Below are 18,895 nucleotides of genomic sequence, written 5' to 3' on the forward strand. Positions count from 1 at the left end.
GACTCGAGAAGCACCCCGAAAACGCTGCCCGGCCCGAGAAGCGACCTGCTCCAGCTACAGAAAGAAGGGCCACTTCGCCAAGGCCTGTAAGTCCAAACCACGAGCGGGGTCGTGCAGCGCTGTGTGCGAGGCATAGGGGTCGCCATCTTGCCTGCCCGCCGCGTGCGAGGCATGGGGGTGGCCATCTTTGTTGGTGCCACCTCGCCCCACCTCCGACCCACAGGTGCTTACCAGGCACCAAGACAGCGATTCAACCCTGGCCTCAGTGACCCTCGACCAAAGCACTCCACACCAGCTCGCAAGATCAATGATGGACATCCTGGTGGAGGGGCATAGGACTAGCTGCCTGTTTGACACAGGCAGCACTGAGAGTTTTATTCACCCAGACACGGTGCAACACTGCGGACTCGTGACACGGCCGGTAAGCCAGAGGATCACCATGGCTTCTGGGTCGCATACAACAGACATCCGGGGGGGTTGTGTATCAACACTAGTGGTGCAGGGCACAGAGTATCGGGATTTTGTCTTACTGGACATGCCTCGACTGTGTGCCCCTGTGCTATTGGGGCTCGACTTCCAGAGTCACTTGAAAAGTGTGACATTGGAGTATGACGGGCCCCTCCCACCAATCACTGTCAGAAATCCTCAGTTCTGTGGGAATTTATCACCTACCCTGCTACTGCCCCCACACACACACCGACCCTTCAAGGCCCTGAAATTCGGCACTCCGCGGTGGAGAAAGAAGCCCAGGCCATAGTGGAAGCTATTAGGCAATGGAGGCACTATCTCATCGGCAAAAGGTTCACCTTGCTGACCGACCAGCGCTCAGTTGCGTTCATGTTCAGCAACCAACAGCGAGGCAAAATCAAAAATGATAAAATTTTGCAGTGGGGAATAGAACTCTGCACCTACAACTATGATATCCTGTACCGGCCTGGAAGGCTCAATGAGCCCCCTGATGCCCTATCCCTGGGAACGTGTGCCAGCGCACAGCTTGACCAGCTATACGCCCTCCATGCAGATCTTTGCCACCCGGGGGTCACCCGATTTTACCATTTTTACCTGCCTTACTCCCTTGAGGAAATCAGGATGATGACCAGGGACTGCCAAGTCTGCGCTGAGTGCAAACCACACTTCTACCGTCCTGAAAAGGCCCAACTTATCAAGGCCACCTGCCCCTTTGAGCAACTGAGTGTCAACTTTAAGGGCCCCCTTCCCTCCACCGACCACAATGTGTATTTTCTGAACATAATCGAAGAGTACTCGCGGTTTCCCTTTGCCACCCCCTGCCTCGATACCATTGCCACTTCCGTCATAAAAGCCCTGCACCAGCTCTTCACTCTGTTCGGATATCCCTGCTATATCCACAGTGACAGAGGGTCCTCGTTTATGAGTGACGAGCTGCGCCAATACCTGCTGGCTAGGGGTATTGCTACTAGTAGAACCACGAGCTATAATCCCCGGGGGAATGGACAGGTGGAGAGGGAGAATGCCACAGTGTGGAAGGCCACACTCTTAGCCCTTAGGTCAAAGGGGTTGCCGGTCTCTCGCTGGCAGGAGGTCCTCCCCGAGGCACTCCACTCCATCTGCTCCCTGTTATGCACGTCCACCAATGCCACCCCTCATGAGCGACTCTTTTCTTTTCCCAGGAAGTCCGCCACTGGGACCACCCTACTGGCTTGGCTGACGTCCCCAGGGCCAGTGCTGCTCCGGAAACATGCGAGGAGCAGTAACTACTCCCCAATGGTCGAGAGGGTTCACCTACTTCATGCGAACCCCCAGTACGCCTATGTGGTCTTACCTGATGGGTGGGAGGACACAGTCTCCATCCGCGACCTGGCGCCCGCAGGAGCACCAGACCCCTACCCCGAACACCAAGGTGACTATGAACCCCGTGCCCACCGGTGTATATACCCACGAGACACCGCGCATGCCAAGCCCTACACAGATTCCTCACGACACTCTCATACGCATGAGGGGTTACTGATGCCTAACGGGCTGGCACCTCAAGTCAGGCCAGAGCCAGCACAACCACCGTCACCGGTGCAGTCACCACCAGTGCGACGTAGATCGCAGCGACAGACTTGACCTGTAAATATACTTGTAAGAAACTTCGCCCCATGGGGACTCTCTTTTAAAACAAAGGGGGGGGGGGTGAATGTGGTAAACCATGTATACCTGTGTGGACACGCCCCTCTGATGACTGATCCTGTGGCTCCTCCCACAGACCCCTGTATAAAGGCGATTGGGGCACTGCTCCTCCCTCAGTCTCCGAGATGCTGTGCTCCTTTTGGCTGTTAATAAAAGCCTATCGTTCACTTCCAGTCTCCAAGAGTTATTGATGGTGCATCACCTTGTGCATTTAATAGACTGCCTTTATAGAGTGCTTTCGGTGATTGCAGCTCCCAAATCTTCATTTTCATTGTAACATTCAAGATGATCGTCGATACCTTCAAATTCTTGGTAGTTCCTAACTTGATGTAGTGAACGCATTTCATTTCCACTCTCAGCTATTTCTGGCGTCTCCAGGCTTGAATCCTCAGTAAGCAAAACAGTTCTGAATTGACGTGCTGCTTATTTCTCGCCAGCTATCGGTAACAAGTCACTGCTTTTTGAACACAAGTGCTTTCAATCAATACTTTAAAAACCGTTCACTCTAAGCACAGAGTAGTGCCTAACCTCCATACAAGTGCACGCAACTGATGCTAGTCAGAAACTGTTCAGTAATGGTCTTCTGTCCCAATTAACCCAATTAAATGACATAGTATCTTTAAAATAAAATGAAGGAAATCAAGGTTATTTTCTTGATTAGTTTTTGTTCTCTAAAAACTGCCCCAAATAAGCAGCTGCCCCAATTAACCGATGACCCAATTAAGTGGAATCCACTGTAAATGGTCATTCCTTTGTCTCAGGCCCAATATACTGAAACCCCTAACCACCAGTACTGTGAGAGCACAAAACAGCCAATAATAATCTTATTGGTAAGATGGTGCAAACTTCTCTCCCAGATTACTGCTTAATTCACAAGAGTGGAAAATTACCCCAGTTTCATGTAGCAGTAGACAATAGCATAGTGCTTATATGTTTATGTGAAATAATTCATCTTGTGTCTGAATCCACTGACTGAGGGTTCAAGTCCTACTCTGGGGCACTCAATTCACACTGGCATTAATAAAGAAGTGCTGTCTTTTCGATGTGATGGTAGATCAAAATCACATCTGTTGCCTCAGATGTATGTAAACAATTCCTGGCAAGTGAATAGTTTTGGTACTAATCAGCTATCAAAAACAGTAACACCAAAATATTTTTTTCAAAATTGCAGTTTGACAACTAAACTGTTTAATAAAGTAAACAATTTGACTGTGGTGTTCCCCATGGTTAGTTGAATTATTTAATTACATTAAATTATGCTTCAGAAACTGGCACGAAACCAACAAGTGGACAGAGTCAGCAACTACATGGAGACATACTGTAAAACATAGAGTATTACAGTGCAGAAACAGGCCCTTCAGTCTATATTGTTGTGCCAAACCAATTAAATTAGTAATCAAATAGCTACTGATCTCTTCTGCTGACACAATATACACATCCTTCCATCTTCCTCATATTCATGTGCCTATCTAAACATCTCTTAGAAGTCTCTAAGTCTCTCTACCACCACCTCATGCACTAGATTCCAGGCTCCTGTTACTCTGTACAAGAAAGCAATAAATAAACAAATTTGCCCCTCACATCTCCTTTGAAATTGCATTGTATTTCATTTGCCAGTTCTTTGTCCATTCCCCTAAACCATCCCTCTGCAGGCTCTCTGTTTCCTCTACCTGCTCCTTCACCTATCTTTGTATCTTTGGCAAATTTAGTCACAGATCCATTAATCTCATAGTCCAAATCATTGACATATATCGTAAAAAGCAGTGGTCCCAACACCGACTCCTGTGAAACTCCACTGGTAACTGGCAACCAGCCAGAACAGCCTTTATTCCCACTCTCTGTTTTCTGCCAACCAGCCAATGCTCCACCCATGCCCCATGCTAGTAACTTCCCTGTAGTTCCATGGGCTTTTATCTTGCTAAGCAGCCTCATGTGTGGCACCTTGTCAAAGGCCTTCCGAAAATCCAAGTACACCACATCTGCTGCATCTCCTTTGTCTACCCTGCTTGTAATTTCCTTAAAGAATTGCAATAGGTTTTTCAGGCAGGAATTTCCTTTCAGGAAACCATGCTGGCTTTGGCCTATCTTGTCATGTGTCTCCAGGTATTCCATAATCTCATCCCTAACAATCGATTCCAACAACTTCCCAACCACTGATGTCAGGCTAACAGGTCTATAGTTTCCTTTCTGCTGCCTCCAATCCTTCTTAAATAGCAGAATCTTTGGACACTACCTCACTTTTTTAATATACGGTATTTCTGTTTTTGCACTTTTTTATCTATTCAATATATGTAATTGATTTACTTGTTTACTTATTATTTTTTATTTCATTTATTTTTTTCTGTGCTAGATTATGAATTGCTTTGAACTGCTGTGCTAAGTTAACAAATTTCAAGTCACATGCCGGTGATAATAAACCTGATTCTGATTCTTTCACTTTAAACTCATGTCCTCTGGTATTAGATATTTCAAGCCTTAGCAAAAGATATTGTCAGTGTACTTTATCTATGCATCTCATAATCTTATAAACCTCTATCAGATTTCCCCACAGTCTTCTCCACTGTAGAAGAAACCATCCAAGTTTGTCCAACCTCTCATAATAGCACATTCCCCTTTTCTGCACCCTCTTCAAAGCCTTGACTTCCTTCCTAAAATGAGGTGACTAGAGCTGTATCCGATGCTCAAGATGTGGCCTATGTCCCCCTACTAGAACTAGGGGACATAGCCTCAAGATTTGGGGCAATAGATTTAGGACAGAGATGAGGAACTGCTTTTCCCAGAGAGTGGTGAATCTGTGGAATTCTCTGCCCGATGAAACAGTGGAGGCTACCTCAGTAAATATATTTAAGACATGATTGGATAGATTTTTGCAAAGAAGAGAAATTAAGGATAGTGGGGGAAAGGCAAGTAGGTAAAGATGAGTCCATGGCCAGATCAGCCATGGTGGAGCAGCCTCGATGGGCCAGATGGCCAGCTCCTGCTCCTATTTCTTACATTCTTTTGTTCTTACATTTTATAATTCCTGAATTTTGAACTAAATACCTCGACGAATAAAGGCAAGCATACCACCCTATGTAGCCACTTTCGGAGAGCTATGAACTTGGACCCAAGACCCCTCTGCTGATCAACACTGTTAAGGATCTTGCCCTTACTGTACTGAGTCTTGGCATTTGATCTAACAAGGTGCAACACTTCACATTTGGCCCGGTTAAACTCTATCTGCTATTTTTCTGCCCATATCTGCAACTGATCTACTTGTATCCTGTTGTATTCTTTACCAGTCTTCTACGCTATTCACAACACTACTAATCTTCATATCATCTGCAACTTACAAACCCACCCATCTACAGTTTCGTCCAAGTCATTTATATACATGGCAGACAACACTGGACCCAGTATAGATCCCTGTGAAACACCACTAATGACAGACCTCCAGCTAGAATAAGTTCTTTTGACCACTACCCTCTCTTTTCTATGGCCAAGCCAGTATTGAATCCAAAGGGCCAATTCACCGTGGATCCCATGCATCCTGATCTTCTGGATGAGCCTCCCATGAGGGGCCTTGTGGGACCAAATGTTCATAAATCCTATCTCAGAATTCTCTCCAGTAACTTCCCTACCACTGGCGTGAGACTCACTGATCTATAGTTTTCAGGATTATTCCTGCTTCACTTCTTGAATAATGGAACAATTTTAGTTCACTGCTGCTCTGGGACCCCAACTGGGCGAGAGAGTGTACAGAGATATTGGTTAAGGCAATCTCTTTGCGTGCTTCTCTCAATAACCTGAAATATATTCCATCAGACCCTGGGGACTTATCCACCTTAATGCTCTTTAAGAGACCCAACACAACCTCCTCCTTTACCTCGAAATGCCCTCACATAGCAATATGCTCAGCACTAATCTCCTTATTCTCCACATCCTTCATGGTAAACACTGATGTAAAGTACAGATTCAGAATCAGGTTTAATATCACCAGCATATGTTGTGAAGTTTGTTGTTTTGCAGTAACAGTACATTATAATACATAGCACTAAAAACTATCAAGTACATAAGTAGAAATTTAAAAAAATAAATTAAGTAAATAGTCCAAAAGGACAGCAAGGGGAAATTAAGTATTCATGGGCACATTGTCCATCCAGAAATCTGATGCAGGAGTGGTAAAAACTATTCCTGAAATGGTGCAACACACACAAAATGCTGGTGAAACGCAGCAGGCCAGGCAACATCTATAGATACACAAATTCCACCAGCATTTTGTGTGTGTTGCTTGTATTTTCAGCATCTGCAGATTTCCTCGTGTTTGTGTCCTGAAATAGTGAGTGTGTCTCTTCAGGCTCCTGTACCATCACCTTGATGGTATCAATGAGGAGGGCATATCCTGGGTGATAGAGGTCCATAATGATGGTTGCTGCCTTTCTGGGGAATAACTTTTTGGAGGTGTCTTTGGTACTGGGGAGACTAGTGCCCATGCTGGTGCTGGCTGATCTACAACTTACTGCAGCTTTTTCTGATCCTGTGCAGTGACCCCTCCATACCAGACAGTGATGCAACCAGTTAGAATGCTCTCCATGGTACATCTGGAGAAATTTGTGTAGTTGGTGACAAGCCATTTCTCCTCAAACTCCTAATGAAATATAGTTGCTGTCATGCCTTCTTTGTAATTACATCAATATGTTGGGCCCAGGATAGATCCTCAGAGATCTTGATACCTAGGAACTTGAAACTGCTCATCTTTTCCATTTCTGATCCCTCGATTTTCCCTTTTCTGAAGTCCACAATCAATTCTTTGTTATTACTGACATTGAGTGCAAGGTTGTTATTGTGACACCATCCAACCAGCTGATCTATCCTGCTCCTGTACACCTCTTCATCACCCTCTGAAATTCTGCTCACAATAGTTGTGTTGTTGGCAAACTCATAAATGGTGTTTGAGCTGTTCCTAGCCACACTGTTGTGGTTTTAAAGAGAGTAGAGACTAGGCTAAGCGTGCACCAGTGTGCACCCTGAGGTGCACCAGTGTTGGTTATCAGTGAAGGGGAGGTGTTATTTCTGATCCACACAGACTGTAGTCTCCTGGTGAGAAAGTTAAGGATCCAGTTGCAGAAGGAGGAGCAGGTGCCTGGGTTTCAGAGCTTTTTGATTAGAACTGAAGGTATGATTGTGTTGAATGCTGAGCTGTAGTCAATAAACAGCATCCTAACTTAACTGTTACTATTGTCCAGGTGATCCAAGGTCGAGTGGAGAGTCAGTGAGATTGCATCGGCTGTAGACTTTTTGTGGAGATGGGCAAATTCCAGAAGGACCAGGTCCTTGCTTAGGCAGGAGTTGATTCTAGGTACTACCAACCTCTCAAAGCACTTCATCACAGTTGGTGTGAGTGCTACTGAGCGATAGGCATTGAAGCACTCATTCTGCTCTTCCTAAGCAAATACGGTAGTGATTCTTGAAGATCAATACTAATGGCTTCATAAACTCTTCAGCTACCTTTCAGACCCCTGGAGTGTAGTGAATTTGGTCCAGTGACTTATCTACCTTCAGACCTTTCAGCTTCCCAAGCATCTTTCCCTTGGTAATATACTCACTTCTGCCCCCTGACACTCTCGTATTTCTGGAATACTGCTAAAATTTTCCATAGTTAAGACTGATACAAAATATTTAAAGTTTGTTTTGTCCCCTATTACTACCGCTCAGGAATCATTTTCCAGTGGTCCAATATCTACTCATGCCTCTCTTTTACTCTTCATATATCTGAAAAAAAAGTTTAATATCCTCTTTTGTATTATTGGCTAGCTTACCCTCATACTTCATTTTATTTCTCTTTATGGCTTTTTTAGTTGCCTTCTGTTGGTTTTAAAAGCTTCCCAATCCTCTACCTTTATGGTTTTTACTCTATCATATACCTTCTCTTTTGCTTGTATATTGTCTTTCACTTCCCTTATCAGCTACATTTGCCTCATCTGCCCTTTAGAATACTACTTCACCTTTGTGATGTATCTGTCCTGCATCTTCAAATTGCCCCCAGAAACTCCAGGCTTCATCCATGGATCAACTTTGGCCAGCTCCCCTCTCATGCTTCTGTAATTCCTTTTACCCACTGTAATACTCTTACCTCTGCCTTTACGTTTTCCCTGTCTAATATTGAAACCTTGGGGGGCATTAAACACCCATTCCTGCCCCTCTCAGTCAAGTCTCTGTAAGGGCCACAACATTATGGTTCCATGTACTGATCCATGCTCTAAGTTGTTCACTCTTATTCATAATATTCCTCGCATTAAAAACTATCTGTCCCATCATATCTATTACTTTGCTCCTGCCTTTTTTTTTACTGGCACTGATGTTTGTCTTTCTCTCCATCCCTCTGCTTTCTGACCTGGTGCTCTGGTTCCCTTTCCCCGCCAACCTAGTTTAAACCCTCTCGAGTAGAACCAGCAAACCTCCTGGCCAGGATATTTTTCCCCTCCAGCCAGACCTGGTTTACTTCTAATGGGCTCTTTTATTTTTCCTATGAATTGTTTGATTCAGCTGAAATTTGTAAATATACTTTATAATTTTTATGTTTTCTGTTATTTCTGGCCAACCAACAGTTCTATTTAGGCAGCATTTACACAGCTTTCGCTCAAATTGAGATTTCTTTAATCAGAACATTATGATGTTCCTGTTTAGTTGAACCCCAAATCATCAGACCCTAGACGTATAATGTTTATGAAAGGTAGCCTTCACACCATTGAGTCATGTGGCTGTTAGCAGAGCTGGCTAATGAGACAAGTTTGTGTACAAACACAGTGAGAGAGTTACAAATGTTAAACAACAGTTATGTGATGGGTGGGTGTTGACAGCAGACTCCTAAATCAGTAGTTCCTTAAAAGAATAGAGGATGCAAAGATTCAGAGTGCATTGTGTGGGGGCAAGAATTAGTTCATGATTGTCACTAGGCCTTCTCACAAGGTCATGTTTTCTTTCTTTCTGACAGGCCTGTAACCTTACTGGATCATTGATGTTTTCACTCATACCAGATGACTCCAGCTCTGATGTATGCAACAGATCAATAATTTAGCAAAGACAAAGCAGAATGATGATGTCTGAGGAAACAAGCATTATCTCCCACTTGAAGTGCATTCTGTTTTTAAACTCAAATTATTTATTTGACGCCTGTGATGGCATGCTTCTGTGTTTTGTTGAGATGAACACTTAGGGCAAAGTAATTCGCAGAATTGCCACAAAGTGACTGAACAAAGTATGTTTTGTGAGTCTGCTTGAGTTTGTTGTCGAGGATGTGGCAACAATCCACTAGGATTAACAATTGATTGTACAGTAAACTATTGAAGAGGAGCAGTCAAGGATTTGTAAGAGCGGTTGTTGGCTGTAAACATTGCTCGAGGTGTGGTGTTATTATTAGGTCCATTGTATCTAATGATTTTCTTTTCTCCACTGAACGTTCTCTTCCCTAGAATGAGATGAGTGTGCTCCTCAAGCCCATGTCTGATAAAATGCAGGAGATTCAGGACTTTCGGGAGAAGAACCGTGGTAGCAAGCTGTTCAACCACCTGTCAGCTGTTAGTGAAAGCATTGCAGCATTGGGCTGGGTTGCAGTGGTAAGTAGACAGATTTACTATTGAATGAATACTGCTCTGTCAGATGGTGCTATTCAATGGCTTCCAGTTCCTCCCTGACAAACAGTAGCAATCTCAAGCTCCACTTGATTAGTGATTAAACTGCACACAGACTGTACAGAAGCTTTCAATGCTTTTTTTAATATATAATTTGCAGCAAATTTACCAGAATATGCAATTGAAACTCAGTTAGTTTTTAAACTTAAAGTAACAAAGCTAAAGTTGTTCAGATAATCCGGAATATAGAGATTAGATCACCAAAAAAAAAAGCATGAGAATTGTTTGTGATGACTATTGTTTATAATCCTGCATGCATAGCAAATAGAACTGGCTATTCACCTCTTTAGACAGCTGTGCCATTCAATGGTGGCGAATCTGAGTATTTGCTCGAATCGCCCACCTCTGTTATGAATCGTTTACTAAATTTAATTGACATTATCTGTTGGGCTAGCTTCAGAGTCAAGTTTAAGTTTGCTCAGTGTGGGCAATTTTCAGTTTAATAATCTGTACTGCAAAGTGTGTTTAGTTTTATTTTTGCTTTAGATTCTTGCATGTTGGCAGGATCTGCCTGAGCATTGTGAGGTTAGAGGTTTAGTGTAGCCTGTTTTTACAACCTGGCTCGTTGACAGATAAAGCTGAGCCACAGTCAGCATAAGCAGCTTGAAAATTAATGGGATTCATGGCCTGAGAAACACTGGCAAACAACTTGGAGTGGATTCATGGAGAGGGATGTGGGCCAAATGGGGCTAGTTTAGTGGGCATCTTGATCAGCAAGGACAAGTTGGGTTGAAGTATGTGTATACAGTATTGCTGTTGGGACGCTGTACACCAAACAAAGACACAAAAGCACACTTACTAATATTATAATGTTCTCCGTACTCCTAATTTTCAGACAAAATTTTCATTTATGGAGTTATCAGCCCCAGAAGCAGAAAAGTGAGTTTATGGGACACAGATGTTAGCACAAAGTTCTGGAATTTGTAGACATGCAAACAAACAGTCAAATTAAGGTATTGTTGTTGACAAGTTTTTAGCTTAATGGCAAATAAGTAATTTCAGAGATTGGATATGCAGTTAGGTTATCGTACAACACACACAAAATGCTGGAGGAGCATCTGTGGAAATTAATAAACAGTAGATGTTTAGGGCCAAGACACTATCAGGATGGATAGCAAGGGGGAAGACACCAGGATAAAAAGGTGGGGAGAGACTTGGGGGGGGGGGGGGGAAAGGAGGACAAGCCAGAAGGTGATAAGTGAAGCCAGGTAAAGGGCTGGAGAAGAAGGAATCTGATCGGAGAGGAGGGTGGACTATGGGTGAAAGGGAGGAAGTGGGGCCATCAGGGGGAGGAGATCGGCGGGTGTCGAGAAGAGGCAAGAGGCCAGGGTGGGAAATAGAAGACGGAAAGGGAGTGGAAAAGAAAGAAAATAATACTGGAAAGAGAAATCTATGTTCTTGCCATCAGGTTAGAGGCTACCGAGACAGAATATGAGATGTTGCCCATCCACCCTGAGATTGGCCTCATTAAAGCAGGAAGCTATGAACCGACATGTTAGAATGATAAGGCCTTTGCTGAGGACAGAGCATTCCACTTCAGAGAGGGAATGGTGAAAACATGGCAGGGATTACCATATAAAATTCCTTTGCACTATTCCAAAAATGGTTCAAAGTACATAAACAACACCATGTACAACCCTGAGATTCATTTCCTTGCAGGCATACTCAGTAAATCCAAGAAGCATGATAGAATCAATGAAAGACCGCACTCAACAGAACAGGTGAACAACCAATGTGCAAAAGAAAACAAACTGCAAATACAAAGTAAAATAAGAAATAATAATAAATAAATAAACAATAAATATCGAGAACATGAGATAAAGAATCCTTGAAAGTGAGTCCATAGACTGTGGGAACAGCTCAGTGCTGAGGTGAGTGAAATTGAGTGGTTATCTGCACTGTTTCAAGAGCCTGATGGCTGAGGGGTAATAACTGTTCCTGAACCTGGTGGAGAGAGTCCTGAGACTCCTGTACCACCTTCCTGATGGCAGCAGCGAGAAGAGAGCATGGCCTTGGTGGCGAAGGTCCTTTTTAAAAAATATTTTCTGTTTAATGTTTTGAAGTTAAAAAAAAACTTAACCCAGAGTGCAGTTATATTGTGACCATTTCTGGGTGTTTGAGCACCCGCTAGGAAATTGGATTCCACTCTTTTAGGCAGTGTTTTCATTTGCTAGGCAAATTTTTCTGGCATTAATCTCTGGTAGAAGTAGTATAACATCAATTATTTATCTCCTGTGCAATTTTCAACCATACCAACCTGTAAATAAGCCCTTACTCACAACCAGGTTGTACATTTTCCCCTGAGGCTAGTGAGCCCACATTGTTTTCTTGCTTTTGTTTCTCAGTAAGGCCTGTGTGACTTTCTGTAATCTCCTGTACTGCCTTACGCATCCCTGTACTGCTTTGCCTGTGTATGCCATAGTAACTCTCAGCTTCCAGCCTTGCTCCAGGCTGCTGCTGCTGCATATTTTTTTACCATCTCCATAAGATTAGCCATTTCTGAAGCTAGTTGTGGTCATGCCACGGAGACTTGGGAACTAAGTGATGTAACTGTTAGCAATTAGTATTGTAATTTCAGGAATTCTAGGATGTAAGGAAGTTCTTCAGTATGGATGTTGTATACATTTTTGACATTAAATGTACCTATTGAATACCCCAATATTTTTATTTGTTCTGATAGACTTGTGGACTCCTAACAATTTGGAGTAGGTTTTTAATCTTATCGCATTTTTTGGTGATTATATCGCTAAAGGATCTCACTCTGGGTTTAGTGCTTGATTGGTTAGTCTTTTTAAGAGCTGGCTTTTGCTGGATCTGTCAAATGGCCACCTAATGTTCTTGAACAATCTACCAGGGATTTGTGGCATCTGCCTTGCTCGCTGTTTAACTGGGTGGTATTGATAAATAGAGTCTAATGTGTTTTCCCTTTCTAACTTCCTCTTTTCTCTGCATCCCTCTTCTTCCGATGCTTTGCTGTTTCATCGTGGGCTTAGACCCCTAAGCCAGGTCCTTTTGTTAAGGAGATGAATGATGCTGCCACCTTCTATACTAACAGAGTATTGAAGGAGTTTAAGGACATGTAAGTTTTCCTTCTTCACCCTTCCGTCCAAACGGTGCACTCTGTTTAAATCTGCTGTTTGCATGTTCTGCAAGGCTTAAAATTAGGAATGAATTCCAATACAGCGAAATATTTTGAAAACAAATTAAGTGCAATTCAGTATTGAGTGATTAGTTTCGATCAGTACTGTGTCTGTTACAAGAGCTTGAAAGATAACATTTAGAGATCAATACATTAGTGCTTCCCTCGGATCTTGGCCAGTAGCCTCAAATTCCACCTGCACTCAACTTGTAAGTCTGTAAGGAAACCCAATTTCGGGTAACTACCTCCTTCCTTTTTGCCATGGATGAGAAATCCTAACCTTCACCCTCACCCTCACCCTCAGATTCACTGGTCAATAAGTAACTGAAGTTGCAAGACTGGTTACAACTTGTGCTGAGGCAGAGGTTCCTCATGAGATGCTGATTCCCCTTCATTTTCAACCAATAAGGTTAAAGACAAACAAACAAATAAAATGAAAGCAGAATAAGTTTGAGAGTCAAAAACTAAAGGAAAAAATGTTGGAACTGTTCAGCAGTTCAGACAGCATCAATGGAAAGTATGTTTCCGTTGCCACATCCTTTTCTCAGATGCTAACTTTGTTTTACTTCCATTTGCATTGCATAACTGGCAGTGTTTCCAGTATTTTAATTAAATGGCAGTCTTGTGATTATGTTGCCGGTTAGTAAGTTAAATTTACTAAATCGGAAATGGGGAAGTAATCCATAAGTTTTGCTGGCTTTGAAACAAATGAATTGTTACAACTGAATGACATTTTTGTGGGGAGAAACCCCACTTTGTCAACTGATTGTGTCCCAGACTCCAGACTCCCATAATTGTGGTAACTTTTTTTTCCACCTACTAAATTTGTTCACCATGCTAATTATATCTGTCAACTGCGATTATAAGGATAGTATCAGACATCACCTAACATTGACTTAGGCACTGAACCCAGAGATGACAAAGACACCCCGTGCCCAGGTGACTTAGTAAAATCAGCCTGTGAACATGTTAGGTTTTCAGCCTTAACTTAGAGAGTTGAATCCCCTCCCATTGACATCTTGGATGGGCAAATTGAATGAAAAGTTAACCTGACTAATACTAAAAACTGCTAAGCTGCATCCCATGACTTCTCAAACCCTTTGTGCAGTCTATAAGATACGATATAAGAGAGTGAAAGAGAAACTACACTTGCCTGGATGTGCAGCTCTGCTCAAAGAAATTAAATACCAGTCAGGGCAAAGCACTCCTGTTGGTTGGCACACCATAGCTGCAATATGTGTACCAATTACAAGAGGCAGTGTAGTAAAACAACATGACATCAGCAGCAGCAGCATCCAAATCTGCCAAGAAAGGCGAGAGCAGTAGATGCACAGAAAGGTGTGAATTTGCAGTTCCCCATCAAACACTGCACTTTGCCATGTCAAAAACCTGGGACTCTTTCCCTGATGGAACTGGTTGTACATCCACATCTGGGGACTACAGCACTTTCTCAAGGGCAGTTAGGGAGAGATGTTAAATGTTAGGTTTACAAGAAATGTTTTTAGATGTTTTCATATCCTGGTAGAGTAATTAAATGGGATTGCTTTCTTGTTTCTCTTATACTTACAGCATTTAGTAAGCAAAAACTCTTCTTACAATTTCTGAAAATGTAATGTAATTGAGAGTCAGATTCCAAAACTGCTAAGTTAGCCAAGTGAATCCTAATTCTGCTTGTAGACAAATCTCAATCATTTTAGGCCCAAGATCTTGATACAAGTGCTCTTTTGTTGTGAATTTTTTATGCATGCAGCCGAGGGTGTGGATTACATTTTTCATTTGTACTTAAGACAAAGGAAATGCTGTGTATCGTTCTGGGCTGTCCACCATCTGACACGTGCTTAAGAACTCGGCTGTCTGAACCCTTCTGAACAAGTCCCTTTAGAGCATTAGTCATTCACTGACAGCCTGTACAACAGGTGCAGTTGGTGACCAGTTTCAGGGAGCCAGCAGAATATGTCTCAATTTCCTATTTCAGTAATTGGAAGGAATTAAAAAAAATTCCTTAGTCATTTTCTACATTGGCATTTAATTGTGTGTGTGTGCACGCGTGTGGCTTTGTTTACAGCCTGTGGAGATCAAAAGGCTTCACTGAACAGTGAATGCACCACACAGTTTAATACTGAACTGAGCAATGTAGTTCATTACCAAGACAGACATTTCCCCTCCTCCATTTTATGTGGCATGTATGGTTTCATGGTTTTCATGAGTGAGATGAAATGATTCTCTTGTTTTTTTTAAGCTGCAGAAACGAAAGCAACCTGATTTGACGCAATATCAACATGGTTTACTACCATTGATATTATTTCAGGGCTGGTCAGAGTGGAAAGGTGACTTCGTGTCTCAGGCTAACAGACCCCTTCTTTACTCACCCAGTGCATTCTCACACAACAGGAACTAAAAGATATGTGCTGCGCTACAATGAGCTTGTTTATTTCTTGCACAGTTCTTATATAATTTGTTTAATTTATGCTGGACTTTAAGGAGAGAATTAATTGTAGTTGTCTTGGACTATATGCACTGGAATTTAGGAGAATGAGAAAGGATTTTATGGGAAAGGAATAGGTAAGATGGAGGCAGAAAAGTTCTTATCACTTGTAAGTGAGACTAGATTTAGGGGATGTAGCCTCAAGGTTCGAGGAAATAGATTTAGGAGTTGAGAATTTGCTTTTCCCAGAGAGTAGTGTATCTGTGGAATTCTCTGCCTGGCCTTATAAATATATTTAATTCAGAGTCAGAAAGCTTTTTGCAAAACAGGGATATTGCGGGTTGAAGGGAATAGGCAGGAAAGTGGAGCTGAGTCCAAAACCAGTTCAGCCATGGTCGTATGGAATAGCAGAGCAGGCTAGATGGGCCAGATAGCCTACCCCTGCTGGTGTTTCTTATATTCTTATGTTCTGAATCTGGTTCCCCTAATGCCATATGTTGATGATGCTGCGTCAAGTAAATGTCTCACTGCATCTGTGCATATGTGTACCTTTGCATGTGACAATAAACTCAAAGTTGGTCAGGCCTCTTACTTGGGTACTGATTGTATAGTGTTTTTGCATGGTTCTGCATGCCTTCATGTAGCCAGGATCCCCCCCTTGCACCCCGACCAGTGCAGGAATAATATTTATGGGCAGCTTGATACTTCTCAAGTGCAGATGATTGAGTTCCTTGTTGCTTTTAAAATGAGAAAGCCATTTCATCGCATCCAAAAATACAAAATCATGAAATATATATTATACCTCCCTGTTATTCCGGGGCGGGTGGGGTGGGGGGGGGTAGGGGAAGGTTCCTCTGACAGCAGTGTGATGAGCAAATCACTCCCAGGTACCAGTAGTTGTGGTGAATAGTGCATTCTACGCTACGCTTCTAAATTAAAACTTAATCCTTTAATGAGAGCAGAAATAGTTGGCTTCATTCTGAAAATATTCTGATTATTTTCTCCAATAGTGATCAAAGAAATGTAAACATCTTCCTCTAGGAATTCAAGGTAATAGCCAGTTATTGTCCAGCCGCGTCTAAATCTTTGATTCCAAGTGACTGCTAATAGATAATAAACCCAGCACTTGTGCTTAACCCCCTTTCTCTGAACAGGATTCCCAGGCATCAAACACTTGAATCCTCCCATAGCTCTTCAGAATCTTTTCTGTGGACATTAGTAAATAACAGTCTATCATTTGCAGGAATGAAGGTTTCTAGTTGGCTTGAATATCCAAGTTTGAATGCCTAAATGATTCTACCATAGAATTATTTTTATTAGTTGGTTATCTAGGAATAGCTGTTGTCCTTGGTTTTAAATAGATCTAGAGCAAAGGGTCATTTTGCAACTATATCTGCAGTAGTATGTTCGATCTAGTACAACCTCTCTCTAATCTCTAGATTTGGTAATTAGCCAGTAAACAGTTTCCAGCATTTTTTGGCTTATTACTGTCTTTCCCCATTTTCTCTTCCCTCACTTCTGCCATTTTTAGTGTTATCTCAACAAGGGAGAAATTTTCTTTTGAATGAGGCAAAATCTTCTGGTGACAGAGATGTGGCATCTCTTAACCCACTTTTTGTTCTTCTGTAACCTCCTGCATTTTCTTCATTTGTCGTCTTTACAAAAGTTGTAACCCTGTGTTACGAAGGAGCCATGATACCCATAGGATTTTCCATCGTTGGATATGCTACACAACCTTGTTGCCTTCTTGACAAAGTCTTCTGCACCTGCATGCATGAATACACAATATATATAGCTTAATTTGCTGATTCTTCCACTCACCAACTTTGGCTTCTAAATTTTTCCCTTCACCATTTCTAGAAGTGTTAGCATTATATTTGGACATTATCATTTAAAGGCCAAGATTGTTTTTAAAAGTGGTCATAAGTTTTCCCTCTTGTGTCCACTTATTTTAAAACTCTGCTTTTTAAGGCACATACGGTTACCAACAATTTGAAAACTATGCTTAGTGTCTGATATTGTTCTGATATTTTGCTTGGTATGAAATGGGAAGTTTACTGCCATTTAAAGTCAATCTTCAAGTTAAATAACTTTGGCTAAATTCTCAGTGAATTAATCTCCATTGCTCTATTAAATTTTCTTCAACTGCAGTGACAAGAAACATGTAGAATGGGTCAAATCCTTCCTCAGTGTCTGGACAGAACTTCAGGCCTACATCAAGGAGTACCACCCCACTGGGCTGTCATGGAATAAGGCTGTAAGTATCCTTAATTGATCTATGCCTTCATTGGTGTACCTCAGGTCTGTCCCAATTCTATATTCCTTACACCCCTCCATTTTAGCATGGCTCTTTCATTTCAAGCAGCATCCTAAATCAATTTCCAAGGGCTCTACTTCTCTCATAGTCCATGAAAAGGAATTCCAAATCCCTGACTCATGATTAAAAAGACATGCCTTCTGTTTTTTCTGATGCCTTTCATGACATCACTAACCTCTCAACAACCAGTAAAGTGCTTTTGAAGTGTAGACACTGTTGTGGGAACCATAGCAGCCAATTGTGCATGCAGTAATTTCCATGAGCAGTAACATGATGATGAACAGACAATTTGTCTTACTGATGTTAACTGGGTAATTGGTGCCAGCCAAGACATCAGCAGGATCTTTGTTGATCTTAGAAATGACGTTGCTGGAAAACACAGCATCTTTGCTGTAATCTCATCCAAAAGGCCCAGGGTAGAATGTCCTTCTCGTGCTACACAGAGAATGTCATCAATTCATTGAAGGGTGGCAGGGGAGTACTTTCACGTCTACATTAGGTAAGTACCTCGTGCAGTAGGATCTTCAATTTTAAGCCTACTGTAGTTTATTGTTCAAAAGCCTCTGACGTGTAGAGCCTACACTTAGCTGCTGCTTGGTCTCCCGTCATTGGCAACAGCTCTGAAAGTCTTTGAGAGAACATTTCCCAGTGTTGGGGCTGGAGTCTGTGAGCCAATGCATGGAAGGAGGTGAGCACATGAATTATTCTGGTCTGCATGATCAATTTAATTATTTATTGAGATATAGCACGGTGTAGGGCCTTTGACCCAGCAATGTTCAACTTAACCCTAGCCTAATCACAGGACAATTTACAATGACTGGTTAAGGTACAGATCGGTAACTCTTTGGACTGTGGGAGGAAATCGGAGTACTGGGAGGAGAGCCATGCGGTCACGGGGAGAACATACAAACTCCTTTCAGGACAGTGGTGGGAATTGAGCTGGGTCACATGTACTGTAAAGCATTGTGCTAACCGCTATGCTACCATGCCACACCTTGAGGACATTCAGATTTATGTCAATTCTTTTGTTCAAGCAACTCAAGGATGTGGGGCCAGGTTTGACAGTATCTTTACTAAAAGCCTGTTCTGTTGTCTGAGGCCTGCACAGTTTTCAAGATGGGTATGGATTGTGTAATTTTGGAAGACTGACATCTGTATTCCACTTTCAATTGATTGACATCTCTGCCAGTGCC

The 18,895-nt window shown here is 42.4% G+C and overlaps 1 protein-coding gene across 2 annotated transcripts in view; it reads left to right on the forward strand.

The window, feature by feature from the left end:
- The window catches only part of cap2 (cyclase associated actin cytoskeleton regulatory protein 2), a 197,309-nt gene that overhangs the window by 135,083 nt on the left and 43,331 nt on the right, over positions 1-18,895 (forward strand). For both annotated transcript variants that reach the window (XM_073023997.1, XM_073023996.1), the window contains exons 5-7: positions 9,603-9,746; positions 12,815-12,900; positions 17,537-17,642. In XM_073023997.1, the coding sequence (XP_072880098.1) occupies positions 9,603-9,746; positions 12,815-12,900; positions 17,537-17,642 (336 nt within the window). The remainder of the gene's footprint in view (positions 1-9,602; positions 9,747-12,814; positions 12,901-17,536; positions 17,643-18,895) is intronic.

This window comes from Hemitrygon akajei, chromosome 20 (assembly GCF_048418815.1).
Source record: "Hemitrygon akajei chromosome 20, sHemAka1.3, whole genome shotgun sequence".
Taxonomy (NCBI): Eukaryota; Metazoa; Chordata; class Chondrichthyes; order Myliobatiformes; family Dasyatidae; genus Hemitrygon; species Hemitrygon akajei.